The sequence below is a fragment of the Crocodylus siamensis genome, chromosome 5 (genome assembly GCF_052110815.1).
Source record: "Crocodylus siamensis isolate JL-2025a chromosome 5, ASM5211081v1, whole genome shotgun sequence".
Taxonomy (NCBI): domain Eukaryota; kingdom Metazoa; phylum Chordata; order Crocodylia; family Crocodylidae; genus Crocodylus; species Crocodylus siamensis.
In genome coordinates, this window is record NC_143399.1 from 76,875,525 (window position 1) to 76,895,395 (window position 19,871).

General features: G+C 47.8%; 1 protein-coding gene across 5 annotated transcripts in view; it reads right to left on the bottom strand.

Moving 5' to 3' along the window:
* PLEKHG4B (pleckstrin homology and RhoGEF domain containing G4B) overlaps nucleotides 1-19,871 on the bottom strand; it is a 233,603-nt gene that overhangs the window by 105,621 nt on the left and 108,111 nt on the right. For all 5 annotated transcript variants that reach the window (XM_090049227.1, XM_090049223.1, XM_090049225.1 and 2 more), the window contains one exon: nucleotides 9-206. Coding sequence is in view for 4 of the 5 variants with exons in the window: in XM_090049223.1 (XP_089905349.1) it covers nucleotides 9-206 (198 nt within the window). In the remaining variant the exon portion in view is untranslated. The remainder of the gene's footprint in view (nucleotides 1-8; nucleotides 207-19,871) is intronic.

Below are 19,871 nucleotides of genomic sequence, written 5' to 3' on the forward strand. Positions count from 1 at the left end.
ATACTTACACAGGTTTCTTGCTGAATGCACTGCAAGGCTCTCTTGGCAGGGACAAGGAAATCAATTAGACACCTGAGGCCATCTCCTCGATACAGCTTTTCAACTATGCTGAAAAGTTGCCACAAAACAGTGGCAGCTGTCGCCTCGAAAGGCGGATATAATGAAGAGAGCGTGTTCTGTATATATATGTCAAGGGATTCAGAGTCCTGTTTAACAAAAAAAAAAAAAAAAAGCAACCTGTCAGTAAAAAAAATCACGAGACATTATAAAACAACAGAAAATGATTACACTTCAATACAGGTATTCTTTCAATTGTGTACTCTTGGGTGGCAACATTTTTCTTATCTGTATATGCCTAACACAATATCACACTTGGCAGAGGGGTTCCTTGCACCAAATTTGTACAGTAGCTAGAAAAGTGTCTTGGTCATTTTTGAAGTGGTAGTCCACACTCATTCAATCTAATCTCCATTTACCTCTTTGGAAATATTAATTCAACTCAGCCACTGCTTAGAACTAGATTTGCACAAGTCAAGCAAGTGCAGTCATTCATCCAAATATGAAATACTGGCATGTTAAGCATCAGAAAAATTGCACTGCTCTGAGCTATGCTATCTTCTGAACCCTTGTTGCAGAAAGGTCTTTTGTCTGCATTTTAATTCTTAAACACATTTTAAATACATTTCTGATAAAACAAATGGAAAAAAGTGCTCACAGAATGACATGCTCTGTCTTACCTATATCATTATACCTGCAACAATGGCTTAAAAATCAGCAAAGTGGAAATATTATCTTACATTTATAATAATACAGTATAAATAATGATCCTGGAGTGCTTAAAACAGGGGAAATAATACATATCTTCAAGGATTTCAGTGCATACTACAAGAACACCAGGGGTAGAGTTAAGGTAAAGAATTTCCTGAGAAAATATTTTACTAGTATTTCTGGTGGAAACAATTAAGGCTTAATGTCCAGCTCAGCAGTCTCCAACCTTTTTAAGGTGAAGATCACTTTTTGAAGTAAAGGGCAGCTCAGGATCTACCACCCCTTCCCAGAGGTCAGTCTGGGGAGGTGGGGGGCAGATAGAGGCCCCCACGGTGAAGACCACTGGCCTAGATTACACAAAAATTACCAACAATGAAATCAGAACATGCTTAAAGTATTGCTAGCAGAAATGGAGATCTGATAGCAAAACCTAGTAGTGTAGATTAGATTCCAGCCTTATCAAGCATGAAAAATGGTCCATGACAGCAAAAGGCACCAGCCTCCAGTAAGTCCCCTGCCGCATTGCTGCACAATTCCTTTTTGCTGCCCCTATCTCCAGCCCATATGAACTGAGCTGCTGTCCCTATTCAGAACCCCTTTCCTAGCTTCTGAAAACTATAATGAATTAAGAGAGCTGGTTAGCTGTGTTAGTCTTAAGCGAAACAGAAGACAGGACCAGGTGGCACCATAGAAACCAGCTCATTTGGAAAGGCACAAGTTTTTATGGGTGGTTGCCCATGAAAGTGTATGCCTTTCCAAATGAGATTACATAGACAAATAAGGCTGGACCTCAAAAGACCATCTTATCTAACCAGGGATGAAACCTGCAACGCCAGTGTTATTAGCACTATACTCTAACCAACTGAGTTGAATTAATCTCTGTAATGAATTAAGTCCTTTTTGTCTTAATACGTTAAATGCTCTATGTGTGTGTGAATATACAGAGCAACTCTGAAGAGGGATGTTCATAAAGAAAACACCACTACAAGTCCCATTTCCCAAAAGAAAGATGCTGAGAGGAACACATAGGGAAGACTGGAAGAAGATCTGGAGACAATAAGGACAACCAAAGGAAAACACGCACACACACACGAAGAGCAAGAGCTAACTTGAGGAGAACAAATACTGCGGAATACAAAAGGTACAGAACTGAGGATGATGCAAAGGTATTTTGGGAATCCCAAAGCTCTAACACACACGGGGTGCCACAGCAAAGGGGAAAGGAGAAGAAGGAGCTGCCAGCCAACGTGGTTCTACTCTTCTTTTAACTGCCAGTAATAGGCATGGAGTAGACAGAGCACCTCACACCACTGCCTTTACTGGAGGAAAGAGGAGGGATGGGCTGTTCATAGTGGAAATAATGGGGTATAAGTATACTAGACTCCTGGGATTTTTCCACCTTTAAAGCTCAAATTACTCCAGTCATCTGAAACATAACAAATGAAGTGCATTCTTAGATTTGTGCCTTCTTCATATTGACAATTTTTCTATCATAGATGGTGTGCAGGGCAATCAGCTTTGGGCCCCACACTCTTTTGGCTCAGGATCCCCAAAATTTTTAATCCACCCCTGGCTTTCTCAGACCTGAGGAAGGGCATTTGGTACTTGAAAGCCTGCCTAACATCTTTCCCAATGATGCAGTTTGTCCTACGAAAGACATCAAACAAAACTGTGCTTCCTGAAAATGATGGAAGTGCTCAAATGCTAATGCAAATCACAATTTCTCCTTTTTCACAGTGCTGAAGAGACTTGGCACATTTTTACAACCAAGAATTTGGAGCCTAATGAGACCCTCACTCATTCCACAATTCGTCAGCTGCAAAATTTGCTACCATACCCAGCCTTTATGCTACACTACTGTGGTTCAGACAGTAAATCTGTCCTCTTCAAATCTACCCTTCAAAACATTACATGTCCAACTAATACAGTGATCAGGATGACAGTGCACAGTAACATGACTGAATTGATGAGTCTGCAAACCATCTGGAACAACAGCTCAGAGCCACAAAATCACCTTTATTCATCTTAATGGGTTGTTGGAAATCTAGTAATAGCACTTGAAATGCCGACATTGAAACATTTCAAGCTTATTTAAGCAGGAAGGTATCCAGTTTGTTTAACCTTTTCTCTCTCCTTAAATCCTTTCCACATTCCTCATCTCTTGCACCACTTGAGAAGGGTCCAATAGACACATGATCTCTGACAGCTCCTGTGACAGCCCTTTAGTAGAGGGCAAAGGAACTATTTCATCTGCCAAGCCCTTACATATACTGAAATGCAGTGCCCCACACCTGCAGAAAGAGTGCAAAGATGTACATGCAAGAAATCAGTCATACACCTGCCAAACTAAGTATTTTATTACAGTTTTGTAGACAGCACATAGTATTTTCATTTCTATCCTCAAAGGAATCTTCAGTTCGGCTTAAAGCCTCTATTTTGGAATGAAGACTCGACTCTCGGAGTATGCCTTTATCACAAATACACTGGTCTTGAAGAGCATCCTCAAGAAACACAGCTGCGTCCACCTAGTCCTGCACCAAATTAAAAAATGGAGAGGTTAATTTGGCCTTGAATGCCCCCCTGATGGCACCACTCTTGAGCGCTCTCTCCAACATGTCCAGCACTGTTTGGAAGGTCTCTCTGACAGCTTCACCACTTCATTTTCACCTCATCTATGGAATGGGAGTGGAGAGTAGGAGGGCATGGTTCTCAGCAGTGCTCTGAAATGCACCATGGAAGTAGTGCAGACACTTTTTGTAAAGAGACTGCCTCTTGGAAGCTGTGACAATCAAGGGCCATTGGTGGTGAATGGCTCCATTCAGCTACAGCAGCAGATTTCCTGCCAGTTTTGTGGGCATTCCTTGGTTGGAGAAAGACTAACGTGTTCTCACTGAGGTTTTAGGCAGTCAGCTGCAGTTCTTATCTGTTGCTCTTTGGCAGAAGCTACAACCAGAGGCACTGAATGTCTGTACACAGTCTAACCTTTGGATTTTGTCTCAGTGGTGGGGGGGATGGTAGGTCTTGGGTAGCCTCCACTCCTCCATACTCTTGCCTGAACGTATGTGTTGAAGGTCTTGATGTGATGGTTCCAAGACTGTTCAAGCAGATTCATCAGGCACCTTACCAGACCTTACACGTACACCATGATCCAGAGAATTGACAGTTGCCTACATCGGCTTTGAATGACTCCCTGCCCAGAAGCTGAAAAGAGGAGGCAGTTACTGCCTGGAAATTCTCTGTCAGAAGTAGATGGGCAGAGAAAGTGCCAGAAGCTGATTAAAAGACAAGTTTTCTATGGTGTGGGACCACTTTCAGGAAGACTGACAGAGGTAGAAAGCTAGAAGGGATACCATGCTGGAAGGTTTGGACCAAACCCATGATTCACAGAGATAATGAGGAGACACTGAAGTGGAATGTGCTGCAGACAGTTTGCTGGTCAAGTTACTTAGACAAGTAACACTGGTGTAGGCTGAAAGGAAAAGTACTGTATTTACCTGAATCCAAGATAAAGTGTTTTTCCCATCCAACATGGAGAAAAAAAGCCCCTCATCTTTGATTCAAGCATAAGCAGGCGGGTAGAGGTTCCAGTGGCTGTGGCTGCAGTCCAAACCATGGACAACTAGTGCCACCTTAGTTGGGGGGGGCATGTGCCCCCCCCAGCCAATCGTGCCAACCAGGGGGTGGGGTCCCCTCCATAGCCAAACTCGTCAAACAGGACAGGAGTCCCCTGCAGCCAATCGTGCTGACCGGGAAGCGGCCGCAGCGCCCCCAGAAGTGGCAACGGCACTTCATTCAGCGCTCACACTCCCTGGCTAGCGTTTGCAGGGTGGGCACTGGCACTCCCATCGCCTAAGCGGGGAGCACAGCCTGTCAGTGTGTGCACATGCTGATTGGGGGGGGGGGTCCCCTTAGGCTGATCCTGCCAACCAGGGGTGGGGGGTCCCCTGCAGCAGATCCTGCTGCTTGGGGGGACCCCCTGTGGCCAATCGCTGCAACTGCTTCTGAGAGTGGCTGTGGCTGCTTCTGGAAGCAGATGGCCCTGGTGCTTGCAGGGGGGGGCATCAGCACTCCCGCCTGCCCATCGCCTAAGTGGTGAGTGAGGCCCATCAGGAGGTGCACTGGTGTTCTCAGGGGGTGCATGTGCACTTCTATGTACCCCCTACACGTCACCACTGACCATGAAGCCCCTGTACCTAGTAGTGTATGGGGGTAGAAGTTGAGCAGAATAGCACCTCACCATTGCAGACCTTTCACTGTTGCCAAATGGCAGCAATGGCTAACATGGCTACTTGACAGCTCCCCACTGACATGCTACTAGGGCATTTCTCAACCTGTGGGTCACGACCCAAAAGTGGGTCACAAGAATATATGAAAGGGTCATGAACAAGCTTTAAAAATGGAACAGTGGTCCCCATTTTCAGAAAAGGGAGGAAGGAGGATCCAGGTAACTATATGCCCTTTAGTCTTACCTCAGTCCTGGGGAAGGTCTTTGAGAAAATTATCCAAGAGTACATCTGTGAAGGAACAGCAGGGGAGATTGCTCAGGGGCAACCAACATGGGTTCATTAGGGGCAGGTCCTGTCAGACCAACCTGGCTGCCTTTTGCGACCAGGCCTTTTGGACGCAGGTGTCATGGTGGACATAGTCTTTCTGGACTTTAGGAAGGCCTTCAACACTGTCTCTCACCCCATTCTCATCAAAAAATTAGGCAACTGTGGTGCTGATGCCTACACAGATGGGTTGCAAATTGGCTAGAGGGCCGCACCCAGAGAGTGGTGGTGGATGGGTCATTTTCTACTTGAAGGGATGTGGGCAGTGGAGTCCCCCAGGGCTCGGTCCTCAGGCCCATACTGTTCAACATCTTTATCAGCGACTTGGACAAGGGGGTGGAAAGCACCTTGTTAAAATTCACAGATGACACTAAGATGTGGGGAGAGATGGGCATGCTAGAAGGGAGGGACAGGCTATAACTAGATCTGGACAGGTTACAGGGGTGGGTGGATGAGAATATGATGGGATTCAATACTGATAAGTGTACAATACTGCAGCTAGGGAGAAAGAACCAGCAGCATACCTGTAGGCGGGGGAACTCCCTTCTCATCAGTATGGAGGCAGGAAGGGATCTTGGAGTCATTATTGATTCCAAGATGAACATGGGCCGCCAATGCGAGGACGTGGTCAGTAAGGCTAACTGCACCTTGTCATGCATCCATAGATGCATCACGAGCAATTCCAAGGAGGCGACATTGGTCAGGCCACAGTTGGAGTACTGTGTCCCGTTCTGGGCACCACACTTCAGAAGGGATGTGGACAGCACTGAGAGGTTCCAGAGGAAAGCCACCCACATGATCAGGGGGCAGTAGGGCAGGCCCTATGAAGAGAGGTTACGGGACGACCTGTTCAGCCTCCACAAGAGAAGGCTGAGAGGGGATCTGGTGACTGTCTATAAACTTACCAAGGGGGGACATGCAGGGAATGAGAGTCCCTGTTCCCCCGAGCACTACCAGGAGTAACTAGGAATAACGGCCACAAGTTGATTGAGAGTAGGTTCAGCTAGACATCAGAAGGCACTACTTCACAGTCAGGGCAGCCAGGATCTGGAACTAACTTCAAAGGGAAGTGGTGCTCACTCCTACCCTGGGGGTCTTCAAAAGGAGGCTAGATAGTCACATAGTCAGGGTCATTTGACCCCAGCTTTCTTTCTTGCCCATGGCAGGGGGTTGGACTCAGGTCTCTTTCGACCCTACCAACTATGAAACTATCAACAAAATTTTTAAAATGCATTCTCCTTTAAAGGAGAAAAACATAGGAAACCATGGCTTTTCCCTTGCGGGCTATCTGCTGCTAACAAAGCACATCTCCAGGAACTATGGGCACCTAACCACATGCAGAGAGGCTGCTCTGACACTGTAATTACAATACATAAGAGCAGACTCGATTAATCAAATCTGCTGGAGTGGTAATTACTGCACTCCAGCAGACTCCAGCATCACGTGCATCAGTGTCCCTGTGCCAAAAAATGGCAACTGTGGTGTGTCCCCACGCCAGCATTTTTTAGTGGGGGGAAGCTGATACATGTGATGCTCTGGGTGCTTTAACTAAAGCGGCTCTCAGAGCCACTCTAATTAAAGCACCCCCCACACCTCCTGTCTCCTGGAGCACATCTATAAACACCATTTGGTCTTACACACAGTACACATGCATGTGGCTTGTGAGCTAGGGGTTAGTCTTAACCATTTTAATGAAATATTTCCTGATCTGAGCACCTCAAAAATGCATTAAATTGGTCTCCTAGCTCTTGCATTACTTAGTGGCTTCAGCACAATAAGTACTTCTCAATGTGTAGGTGCACAACTCAGATAAAACAGATAAACAAAGCACTTATGTTGGTACAGACAGCAAAAGTGTAAAACACATGGATTAAAAATGCACTTGCTGAAGCTTTCCAGAATTTCAAATTATGATACATTGAACTATCCAACTGGTAAATATATTGCATTTTAAGTGCAGCGTATAGTACTGCCAGTTCATTCTGGTGTGTGTCTCCATGATAAGCATATACAGAAAAGTAGCTGCTATCTACCCTCAGAAATGCTGCAGTACCATCCTACTTTAATGGTGTCTGGTATGTGACCACAACTTACATCAGGGGTGTCCAACCTTTTTGAATGTGGGGCCGGATCATGAACTTTTTACCACCCAGTGGGCCGGTGAGCCATATTCAAACACCCTCTGTCCTGGGCCAGAGAGACCCTGCCTGTGTAGCCCTACTGCACCTGCCTGTTACTGAAAGGTTCATGGTAGCTGCTGGTGGGCAGGGGCAGGAGGGACCCATTCTACATCCAGCCAGCTACTGCCCCAGGGACTGAAGGGGAGAAATAAATAGCTCCACATCCCCATCCCCTGAGCAGCGCAGCCTCACAAGCCAGCATTGAGGGGGGCTGGAGCAAGGCGGCCACTGCACCGCAGCCCCTCACCCACCTGCCCGTACAGCCCCGCTCACCGTGGTGCCCGGCTACCCATGCACGCAGCCCCGGTGGCCTCAGCACTGCAAGCCTGGAGCACGGCGTCCGGCAGACACCGGCTCCTGCCGCCACACCCTGCAGGTCATGCCAGGACCCCGCCTGCCGAGGCCCCCCTGTGCTGGCTTCCCACATGCTTCTGGGGATGAGAAGAGGCCGGCCAGGTCGGCACCAGCCAGCAGAAGTGGCCACAGAGCCATGTGCCGCTCGGGACTGACCAGTGTAGGCAGGGGGAAAATGCAGCTGAGCCCCTGCTGCTCCAGCCAGGCTCGTCCTGAGCGGCACATGGCTCCGCCGCTGCTTCTGCTAGCCGGTGCAGATCTGGCCGGACTCTTCCCATCCCCAGCAACTTGTGGGAAGCCACCTTCAGCCGCATGCTACTCCGAATGGGACGGACCCAACCAGGTCAGCACCGGCCAGGAAAAGCAGTATGCAGCTGAAGTCGGCTCCTCACGTGCTGCTGGGGATGGGAGAAGCCTGGCTGGGTCTGTACCGGCCAGCAGAAGCGGCGGCTGAGCCGTGTGCCGCGCGGGATGGGACAAGCCTGGCTGGAGCGGCAGGGACTCAGCTGCGCTTTCCCCCTGACTGCACCGGTCAGTCCCGAGTGGCACATGGCTCCGCTGTCGCTTCTGCTGACTGGTGCCGACCTGGCCAGCCTCCTCCTGTCCCCAGCAACACGTGGGAAGCCTACTTCAGCTGCGTGCTGCTCCAGATGGGACAGACCCACCCAGGTTGGCACCAGTCAGCAGAGGCGGCAGCGGAGCCGCGTGCCACTTGGAACTGACCGACGCAGGTAGGGGGAAAGTGCAGCTGAGTCCCTGCAGCTCTGGCTGGGCTCATCCTGTCCCAAAAGGCATATGGCTACTCTTCTATCCACATACACCACGTCCGCAATGTCAAGCTGACACCGTGTGTGTGGGAACCTTGTCCCTTCCCCAGCCCTTCAGCAGCCATTAGGAAACAGTGTTTACTTTCATTTTACATCACAGCACCGTGGGCCACAGAAAATGCCTCAGCAGGCTCCATGGCAGCCAGCGGGCTGTATGTTAGACAAGCTTGGCTTACATGAACATTATACAAATCATTAAAGGGTGTAAGACTCAGAATTCTTACCTGAAGTGTTTTTTTGTTTGTTTATTTATAGAAAAAGAGTGTATCCTAAGGAAAATATAGGAAAATAAATGAATTTTCACCGTACCCCACTTCAGTCTGTTGTTCTTCATGGCCCTCTACTATGTTTCCTAAGCTGCTCTCTTTCTATTGCGCTCACCTTTTAATAAGCCAGAATAGTGAATGATTTTTTAAATGTATTTTTTAAAAATTATACCGATGTAGGCATCAGTGCATCTTCCACAACCTGAACTTGTTGCTTTATAAGACATGTCAATAGTCACCTCTAGATTATCACACTTTTATGTTTTACACTGACTGACCCTCCTTGATATTTTCTTACCTGGAGCTAATGTGTCTTTTGTAAGCCACCCTGAGCCTTTTTTGGGGAAGGGTGGCAAAAAAATCAAACAATCCAAAAAGAGGCTTTCACAATTTCATTTAAAAAAATATTATCTGGGCTGTGGGGCTCCCCACAGTTCTGAAAATTTATCAGCAGGGGAGCAGGAATTAATGGTGCCACTGCTCTTGGCTACCACATTTCCAGACCCTGGGAGAGCCCCACAAGCTGGATGACAGCGTGACATGGGCTGAAGGTTGAGTGACTCTGTCCTAGGCCTTAGGGCTGCTTTGTTCAGAGATCATGCTGACCATGTTCCTCCCCTTTTGAAAAAAATCCCAACAGATCTTCAACTTTCATCTTAAGAGCCATCCAAAATGCTTTGGGGAAAGTTTGAGGTAATTTCTCATGCAAAGCATGGGATCTTTGGATTCAATGAGACTCTGCAGACTTATGGTGGTGCACAGTACTGTCCTATATATTGTTACAGAGTCGGCATTCACTTCCTATGAACTCACATCCTAGTGAGGAATTTGAAGTTGCAGTCATCACATCCAAGGGCAACAGCACCATTGAGATTAGTGCTATGGTGTGACCTAACCTAGGTAGTTAGAAAAGGAGTACCAGTAATGTCCATAGTTGGAAGTCAGAAGTTCCAAGATGTCTATACTTGTGCGTGACTGGATCAGGCTACATGGACACCTATACATGTGCACCAAGGCTGGATCAGCACATAGTTATAGAACAGGCTCAATTAATCAAGTCTGCTGGAATGTGGTAACACTGTGATCCAGCAGACTCCAGCATCATATATGTATTAGCAACTCTGTGCTGAAAAACGGCGGCAGGGGCAGTTTAACTAAAGCTCGTTTGACAAACTGTAGTTAAAGCAACCCTGCCACCATTATTCAGCACATGGATGCTGATACACAAGATGCTCTGGGCACTTTAATTAAAGCTGCCCCCCCACCCCCCCTCCACACACACACACTCCTGGAGCACATGTATAAATACCATATGGGTCTAGATTAGATAGGGCATGGCAGGCTTAGGGCATGTGGGATCTGGCCCATGGACTAACCCCACACCACTCATCCACCCCATGAAAGCAAATGTGAGCACTGCTGGCCTAAGGTAGTTTGCTAGTTGTTAAACTTGTATAGTCTGCCCACCTGGCTGTGTCTCTGTGCTATCAAAGGTGGATTAGGAATGGTTTTAAAAAGTGCTCTGTCAGAGTCTTTAGTGCATTACACAATCCTGATATTTGACCTGTCATGATTGTTCCAGTTGCTGCCTGTTGTGTGCTGAAAGGAGGAAGGCTCCCTCCTCCAGCCCATCTACACAGAACAAAGGCCAAGATATGGGCCCAGTGCTCCACCGAACAGCAGGCTAGGGCCAAGGGTCCTGCCTCATGGAAGGGTGACTACATGGTTCCAAAGCACTGATGACTTTGAGCTGTAGCCAAAGACACTGGAAAATATGCTATTACAAACTGACCCAGTTCTACTTTTTGGGCTGGCATCAGCCTCTGGCGAGTGGATCCACATACAAAATCCTATACCTAGTAGCATAACCGGGGGGGCAAGTGGGACACCCAACCCCAGGCCCTGACTTAGAGACAACAGAATGTACACCCCAAGGAGTCTTTGCTACAAAAGGTACAGCCAAGCTACAGAAGCTGGGTAGTAAGGCTGTGCAAAGCTTTGGTCCCTGATTCAATTTGGCGGAGATTTGGCCTGATTTGGTGGCCGAGGCTCTGAATCAAATCAGGAGACCCTTTAATCTCTCTAAATCGAATTGCTGTGATGCTGGGGTGCATCCCACAGAAGCGCAAGCGGCTTCCCAGCCTGCTTGGCACCAGACCCAGAAGTGGACCAGAAACACTTCCAGTCCACTCCTGGGTCTGCCGGGCAGCGTGTGGGGGGGTTCCCCCGTACCTCTGCCTTGGTAACTGGTGCCTCCTGGGTCTGGAGGGGCACCCAAGGTCTCCCCACAGCTGACTGCTGAGGGGGGGGGGGGAGGTACAGGGGGGTCCCTTAGCACACTCCCTGATGGACCCAGAAGTGGACCAGAAGTACTTCCGGTCCACTTCTGGATTCGCTGCCCAGCACATGGAGGCCCCCCCTCCACACTCCTATGGGATGCTACATCAGCCCCACCATTGCAGCCCTCAAAAGCCGCACTGGTACCTTGAGGTATGTAGAAAAACTATTTAAAGCCGTGCTTATGTCAGAATCACTGATCCTCTGAACCAGCATTGAATCTTCAGAGTTGGATTTGGCCGAATCAAATCAGGGATAGTGAACTGAATCAACGAATCGAATCACTGCCCCTGATTTGGGCCAAATCTGAATTGAATAGGGCCCACTTTGCACACCCTTACTGGATAGCCCTAAGCCCAGTAGTTTTGGGGGGATGGGGGATGGAGGAACTGAGATGGGGGGGAAGGCTTTGAGTGGAATTGCACTCTCCCTGAGATGTTTGCCATGGCAGGTACAGCTTCTTCCCCAGCAGCCCTGCAAGAGGGTTGGGGAATGAACAAAACACCAGAGGCAGGCCCTGGAAATCCTGTGTCATGTCACGGGGTTGCTGCAGGTGAACCAACTTCAGATATGCCTCCCCCAAAACTTCCTCCAGGGTTTCTAATAAGCCTTTGTCACCAGACACTTAAAAGCAGACCCATCAGGTGTTGCCATCAATCAGGTGGTCCCATGTAAACAGGGGAAACATTTCAGGTGCTCTGGATACAGCTCCATGTACTTCAAACTTCAACTGATCAAATTATGCTAGGAAAAAAGATAGGTCCTGCACAGAGGAACAAAACCCCATGTAACTTATACTACTTTTAATAGTAATATAAATTCCATTGGTATCTGGAAAGAATAGGCATGCATTTATCCAGGGTTACTTATATGAAGTAGGCAAAATTTACAGTGCCTCACACTAGAGGGTGAGGTCAAGTAATGGCTTCTTTGCCTTGAGCATAGTGAAAAGTATGCACAGGTTATTCTTGTAGTTAATAAGCATTGTTTATGGGCTTGGACAGATGTTCAGTTTTTCCAGGGTGAGTCTCAGCTCTCTCAAGAGAAACCATGAGAATACAGATGTTTGTAATGTTTCTCCTAGAGTAAAAGTGGCCACTTTGGGAGACAAATACTTTGGGAGCAACCCGAGTAAAGTGGTTCCCTAAAGACTCTCTCTCAGGAAACAGAACATCTCTACAGACAGCAGACAGAGCTATCTGCTGGAATCCCAACAGTGGCAATGCATAGGGGATGCATGGGGGTGCACATGTACCCTCTGAGAGCACTGGTGTACCCCTTTAGGCACGCTTCCCACTTAGGTGATCGACGGGGGGACAGGCAGGAGTGCCAGTGCCCCCCGTGAGCGGTAGACAGAGAGTGGGAGCGCTGGATGTAGTGCCGTGGACCCTTCTGGGAGCAGCATGGCTGCTTCCCAGTCAGTGAGGTTTGCCACAAGGAGACCTCCCCTCCACACCAGTTGCTGAGGTGCCCCACCTGACTAAGGTGGCACCAGCTGCCTATGAATCAATACTTTGCTTCTTTCCTCCTCCTCCTCCCACAGGGACTGCTTTGGGCTGAAAAAGTCCTGTGTGAAGCACTTAGGGGGTGTGTTCTGCTCCAGACTTTTTCAGTGGCTTGGGGTCCACTCAGGACAGATAGGAACCAACTTACCCAACCCCTCCCCCACATACATGGGTAACTCCAGCCCTGGCAGCATTTAAATGCTGGGAAGTGCAGGTCCATGGCCACTTGCAGCTAGGCTGGAACACAAGGTGCTGACAAGCGTGCAGCACCTAGCTGTAATGCATGGCATTTCAGAGGAAGCACCATGGGTTACAGCAGCGGTTCCCAATCCATGGTACACATACCACCAGTGGTACTCAGACAACCTACATCAGCGCAGTTTAGGTGAATGCCAGCCTCAGCTCTCTCCACTCCCTTCCCCCCAGAGCTTGGAAGTGGGAGGGACAGGGTTAGGGGAAAGTGGCTGCAGACATGCAGCTGCTCCAAACTGGAGCTCAATCCCTCAACCTACATGTATGTGCAAGATAATTATTTTAACTTCTCTACTTTACTTTTTACTTTGAATCTTAAGAGATTAAATGAGATGCTTAAAAAATAAGTCCAATTTTGCTTCTAGCCAAAATATTTTAAGAGCTGTGCCTGCAACCCATTAAGGCTTCAGAGACCTCAGTTATAGTAATTTTACTTGTGCTGGCCTCAGATTGTCCTGGAAACCTCTCTCTTCCTTCCCCCTGTTCTTCCCTATTAAAGCAAATGAAGGAAAGAAGTTTTCAAGGGCTCAGTAAAAAAACAACAATGAAACAAGTACAGAAAAGTCTTTGGCTGGAACTAACGAATATATTATGTCATTGGAAAGGCTGAAAAATGTGCAGCCCATTGATTCATATCAACTCTTCTTTGTATCTTATTCTCCAGCAATACAATACTTGAGCTTAGTTTAAGATAGTACATAGTACAGTTAGCTTCCCAAGGGCGGCGCTGGGAACCCCCTTTCACCCTTTCTCCTTGTCCCTTTACAGATGCCATGTTGTGAAGAAAAAGGAATTGGCCATTTGAAAAAGAATAAAGGCCTCCTTTTACGGACCATGAGGGACACTAATGTGCAATCACACCAAACACCATTGAGTTCTGGATGTTTACACAGCTTTGGTATAGAACAAATGGATGAATCCTCACGCAAACAGTAAAAAGTGCTGGTGCAGATTCAAGTGAGCTGAAGTGAATCCCAGAGCTGAGAAGAGAAAGGAATTATGCACAAGAAATTATGGAACTATCAGTGTGTTTCCAAAATGGGATAAAGGTCAAAAGCTATAATTTCCTAACAGTTTAGAGCTCCCTTTGCTGTGCCTTTTGATACAGAGGTACAGCTTACTAGGATGTAATGATTCTAACAAACCAGAACTCTGATGGTCTGATTCTTCCCTGCCCTATATTTGTTATGCTGCTTTTATGCCAGCATAAATCCAGCTACCCAGCCATAATGCTGGTAAAACACCCTGGAGAATCAGGCTCCCATATGGGCATCAGCCTTCTAAGAACTGTGTATGTCTCCATTTTGTTTTCACTCCCTGTGAACAAGCTGCAATCATAAGCAACAATGACACAGTAGTTGTGTTTTTGTTAAAGTAAAAGCCAGGCTTCTGGTGCCAAAAGTAACTGTCAAAAAGTAAACCCACACAATATTTGCGTGGGTTACAGTCCAGCACTCAGATGCATCAAGACAATTAAACTAGTTGCCTCACAAGCATGTGAAAATAATTGAGCAAAAGACAAAATAATCAATCTATTATACTGTTCTGATTTTTTACTTTAAAGATGCTATTTGCTGCAGTCTTGGTGAATGAATGATAAAACCAAGATCCCAAAAACACCTTCCTGGCAATGATTCAGACAGTAATCTTATCAGCACAAGGTGAGCTGACTCTAGGAACTAGGAAAAAAAATGCACTGAGTGCTTCTGGTGGGCACAGTTTTATATTGCATCAATTGCTTGGATGTCAAGTTACTCATGACACCAGAAGGCTCTAATTGCTTTTTTTATTCTTCCTTCGCTTAGGATTCTGCATAAAGTCGACTAATGAATACTACTCAGTACTGCAATCTAACCTTGCATGTTCTTTGATGTTCAGTGGCATGCCCATTAATTGGTCTCAGGGTTTTGTAGACTGCCCAGACATCAGCTGTGCAGCCTGAGAGAGAGAAAGAGAGAGAGAAACTTAGTTCAGAGAGCCCTTTAGGATCCTTCTGGATGAAAAGCTCTAAAAGCAACTTCCCCTCCTTTGTGAAGATCAAGGCAAGCAAAAGGTTGCTGTGTTACGCAGCAATGGAAATCAAAGCATAGAACAACTGGCAAGAATTTTCAACCTTCTGGATGTAGGAATAGGCACGGGGTTTGCCTCTTGAAAGACTTGCATTTATTCTAGTTCAATAGAAGTCATTATTGTTTTAAATTGTGTGCAGCCAGGCTGACAGGATAGCTACATACGGAAAGAGACAAAGGTATGTAATGAGTATTGTTTTTCTGCCTGAAGACTGGAGCTGCTCTCAGGTGAGGAATGTGTTTACAGAGCTTTTTGGGAACCTCTCCAAGATGGAAAACACCTTAAAGGAGGAATTTCTGATAAGTGAAAGGACTGTTAATCACCTTTTCACTGAGGAAAAAAGGGGCGCTTTAAAATAACTGTTCCCCCTCCACTACATTTGTTTAAAATGGCTGCCTGAAAGTAAAGAGCAACACTTGGGTTGGATGCTTCTCACTAAATTTGCATTTGCCTATCCACAAGTTCTGACTGCAATAAGAGCCAAGAGAAGAGGAAGAAAGGGAAGCTGAAAAGGAGACAAATCATACCAGAGAGAGATTCTCTTGCATTCCAGCAATGAATGTCACCAGTAGGGCTGTGCGAAGCTTTGGGAGCCGATTCGATTCAGAGGAAATTCAGCCTGATTCAGGGACTGAATCTCAAAATTCAAATCAAATCAAGAAACCAAGTACAAGCTTCAAATGTATTCGAAGCATCTGAATCAATTCAGAAAAGCTTTGGCCAATTTGGCGATTCAGCCATAGACTAAACAGGCAGCTCACACAGTTGCCTCCAGCTGGTAAGTCTGTTGGGTTGGTGGGAAAGGGGAGGGAAGGGATGTGGCAGAAGGAGGGACTGGGGCAAGCTGCCAAGTCAGGGCAAGGGGGCGTGTTACTCAGGGAGGGAGGCATGGGGGTGGGCGTGGGATGCGGGTGCGGCAGCACTGGGAGCGGAGGCTCTGCCCTGCTGCTGCTTTCCCTGCCAGGGCGGGATGCAGGCAGAGCTCCTTCCAGGTGGAAGGGGGAAAGCAGCAGCAGGGCAGAGCCCCCACATCTCGTGCGCTCCGTGCTGGCTGGGCAGAGTCCCTGCTCCCAGTGCTGCTGCGGGCATGACAGCGCTGGGAGTGGGGGCTATGCCCTGCTGCCCCCTGAAGTGAGCCACACTATGCCCCCACGCTGGCTGGGCAAGCAGCAGCAGGGCATAGCCCCCGTGACTCCAGATGCAGGCACAGCCAGAGGAGCAGTGGGAGAAGCCCCCACAGCTGTCCTTCCCAGCCCCATCCCCCATCCAGCCCAGACTCAGCACTTAAGAAAAAATAAAAGCCCCACACTCACCGACTCTGGCAGCAGAGATCAGGGCCTCTGAGGGCTTGTGGCAGAGCCCCCCCACGCAGCATGGGGCAGCAGGAATCGGCCCCCCCGCTTGGCACCTGCACCACAGCTGCCCCATGGCGCAGGTGCAGCGTGGCTCAGCAGGGTGCTGTGCGCTGTCTGGGAACTGGGATGGCTCCAGCAATGAACCAGAGCTCAGCAGCGCTCATCTCCAGTGGCCCCCGCTCCCAGACAGCGTGTGATGCCCTGCTGAGCTGCACTATACCCGTGCCCCCACTGCCACACACTGTGCGGCTGGGGCTCTGCCACAAGTCCCAATACTTGCTTCAAGAACCAGAGAGTGAGGGGCTGGGTTTTTGTTTTTTTTAAATTGATGGGATGCAGGGGCAGGCAGGGCAGCCATTGGGGGCAGAGCTGGGCCACGGGGGGATGGGAAGGGGAGATCAGGGACTGGAGGTTGTGCAGGGAGGGGGGCTCTGCCACATGGACCCAGAGCCCCTGCTGCAGCCGGTGAGTGCAGGGCTTTTTTCTTTTCTTTTTGAGTGACAGCACTAGGCTGGGGCCAGGTGGGGGATGGGGCCAGGCAGGGTAGCCATGGGGGCTTCTCCCACAGCTCCCTGTGCCCGGGGAGAGGCAGGCACAGCCGGAGAAGCCACCTGGCCATGCCTGCCTCTCCCCAGATGATCCGAATCACCGAATAACTCTGAATCAGCACCAAATCTTCCAAAGCTGATTCAGCTGAATTGATTCAAGACAGTGATCCGAATCTCTGAATCGAATTACTGTCCTCCGAATCGGTCGAATCTGAATTGAATATTTTCCCATTCACGCAGGCCTAGTCACCAGTTCAGTCAAGAATCAGTCAACTTTGTGAAAAAAAAAATCTCTCATACCATTTCTTCGACACAAAGTTGGACCTATCTATTAGCCTGTAAGGGCTTTTTAAGGTCAAGGACTGAGCCTTCCTGTGTGTTTGCATTAGGACGTTTTGGCTCAACTGCAAAATAAATAAATGAAACAATAACTAATATTAGAGAAAACACATAACTTTTCTTTTTGCGCTGCAGATAAATTGGGACCATTCTATAAGTGAATAGCTTCAGTAGGAACACAAAACAATTCACAACTGATTAGGGAATGCTGTACAGTTTTTCCCTTTCTTCTGAAGCAATATGCATTGGCTATTGCCATGAGCAGAACTTCAGGATAGATAAGTCATAGATTTGCTTTAACATGGCAAATAAGGCACGTCTGGGAATGAACAAGTAATATTATTAGTGACTCAAATTTCTACACCAACATTTACTCAAAAGGACCTAGGACATTACTGCCACATTTACAAAAGCTACTTGGCACACTACTAAATTCCTTCACCTCCAAAATGAACTTGCATGGATGATTACTGCTGTCCTTATTTTTGAATGGCATGGAGGCCAGCATGTGTAATAGGGGTGTGCAAAGCAGGCCCTTTTTGATTTGGATTTGGCCCGATTCAAGAGACAGTGATTTGATTTGTTGAGTCGGATCAGTGTCCTCATTCAATTCAGCCAAATTCAAATCTAAAGATTTGACTCTGATTTGGAGAATCAGTGATTCAGCCATAGACACAGCTTTATATGTTTTTTCTACATACCTCCAGGTAACAGGCATGGCTCGTGAATGCTGAGATGGTGGGGTGGATGGAATGTCCCACAGGAGTATTTCTGGTTCACTTCTGGGTCTGACGCCGAGTGCATGGGCTTCTGCCCCCCCACAATTTGGCAATCTGTTGTGGGCAGACACCGGGTGTCCCCCCAGACTCAGGAGGCACCAGTTCCTGAGTCAGGGGGCAGGGGGTCCCCCACATGCTTTGCGGCATACCCTGAAGTGGAATGGAAGTGCTTCTGATCCACTTCTAGGTCTGCTGCTGAGCATACTGGGGACCTCCCCGCCATGCGCTCCCATAGGATGCTCCATCTGCCCCACCATCTCAGCGTTCATGAGCTGCCCGGTACATTGACATATGTAGAAAAAATATTTAAAGCTGTGTCTATGTTCAAATCACCGAATCTCTCCAAATCGATTCAGAGGGTTCTGATTTGATTGAGAGAGATTAAAGGGTCCTCTGATTTAATTCAGATTCGGAGATTTGGCCGCCAAATCAGGTCGAATCTCCACTGAATCAAAACAGCAACTGAAGCATCACACAGCCCTAATGTGTAATGCAGAGGCACAAACTGATCCCTCTCATATCAGGCTACCACTATGTTCTTCAAAAAACTGGCAGGTTTTCCCCGATTTAAGTAGCACACTTCTTTTGCATCTACATTACAATCAGGAATCCTCATTTTCTCTGGTAAAAAAAAAAAAATCACAAATTCTCTGATAAAACCCCGTCCTGTCCCGTCCCTACACACAAATTCTTTGATTAAAACTCCAAAACATCAATGATCAAACTGAAAGACTGACACACACACACACACACACACACACACACACATATGTATATATGAGAGAGAGAGAGGTATCAGTTGAACACAATGTTTTATTGATATATTTACAGTTTTAGAGCAATTTGGAAGCCTACTAGTGCCTCACAATCACTATAATAAAATACATTCTAAATACCTACATATTTTGGCATTTGATTTGGGGTTTTTCATCATGGAAATCAGAGCTCCTGCTGAGACCACTCTGTACACCCCAGGAAATTATGTGCAGAAAAATTCAAAACTATGTGTAGGAAAACTCAAATTATGCAAAATGAATTACTTTTTTAACATATTAAACTAAATATAACACTATTTGAACTTTCTTAAGAAATATATGCAGGTACTTGGTATGGCTGGGGGTAGGTGTGGTGTGTGAGATTTGTGAAAGTGTGGGGGGTGTGGGGGGGTTGTGGGCATGGGAGTACATGGGGTTTGTGAGCAGGTGTGGGATTTGTAGTGCACAGCCACCACCACTGGCAGCTCAACCGCAGCAAGCAGTGGGCCCTTGCGGCACTCATGGCCATGGCAGGCAGAGCCCCCGGCAGTGCACACCTCTGGCTGAGTCCCAGGGGCTGCACGTGTTGGCATGGAACCGGCCCAGCCCACTGACGTATACCTTCACACCAAACCAGGCTGGTTCCATGCCAGCACATGGAGTTCACAGCACTGCAGGCAGGAGCTGCGCGCCATGAGGCTGCGCAGGCTCTGTGCCTCCCACTGAAGCACTGGAACCCTCACGTGGCCGGCCTGGCCTGAAGGTGCATGGACCAGGAGCCGCATGCCATTGAGCCAGGCAGACTCCATGCTGGGCTTCCAGCACTCCAGTGGGAAACTGCATGTGGAGGCAAGCAGGAGCCCACCTGGCATGTGACTCCGTGTCTCCATGTATGGCTTCCTGCCCAGCCCGATGGTGCATGGCTCCCAGTCCACATGCCATTGGGCCGAGCCAGGCCAGCCCTCCATGTGGGGCTTCCTGCAGAA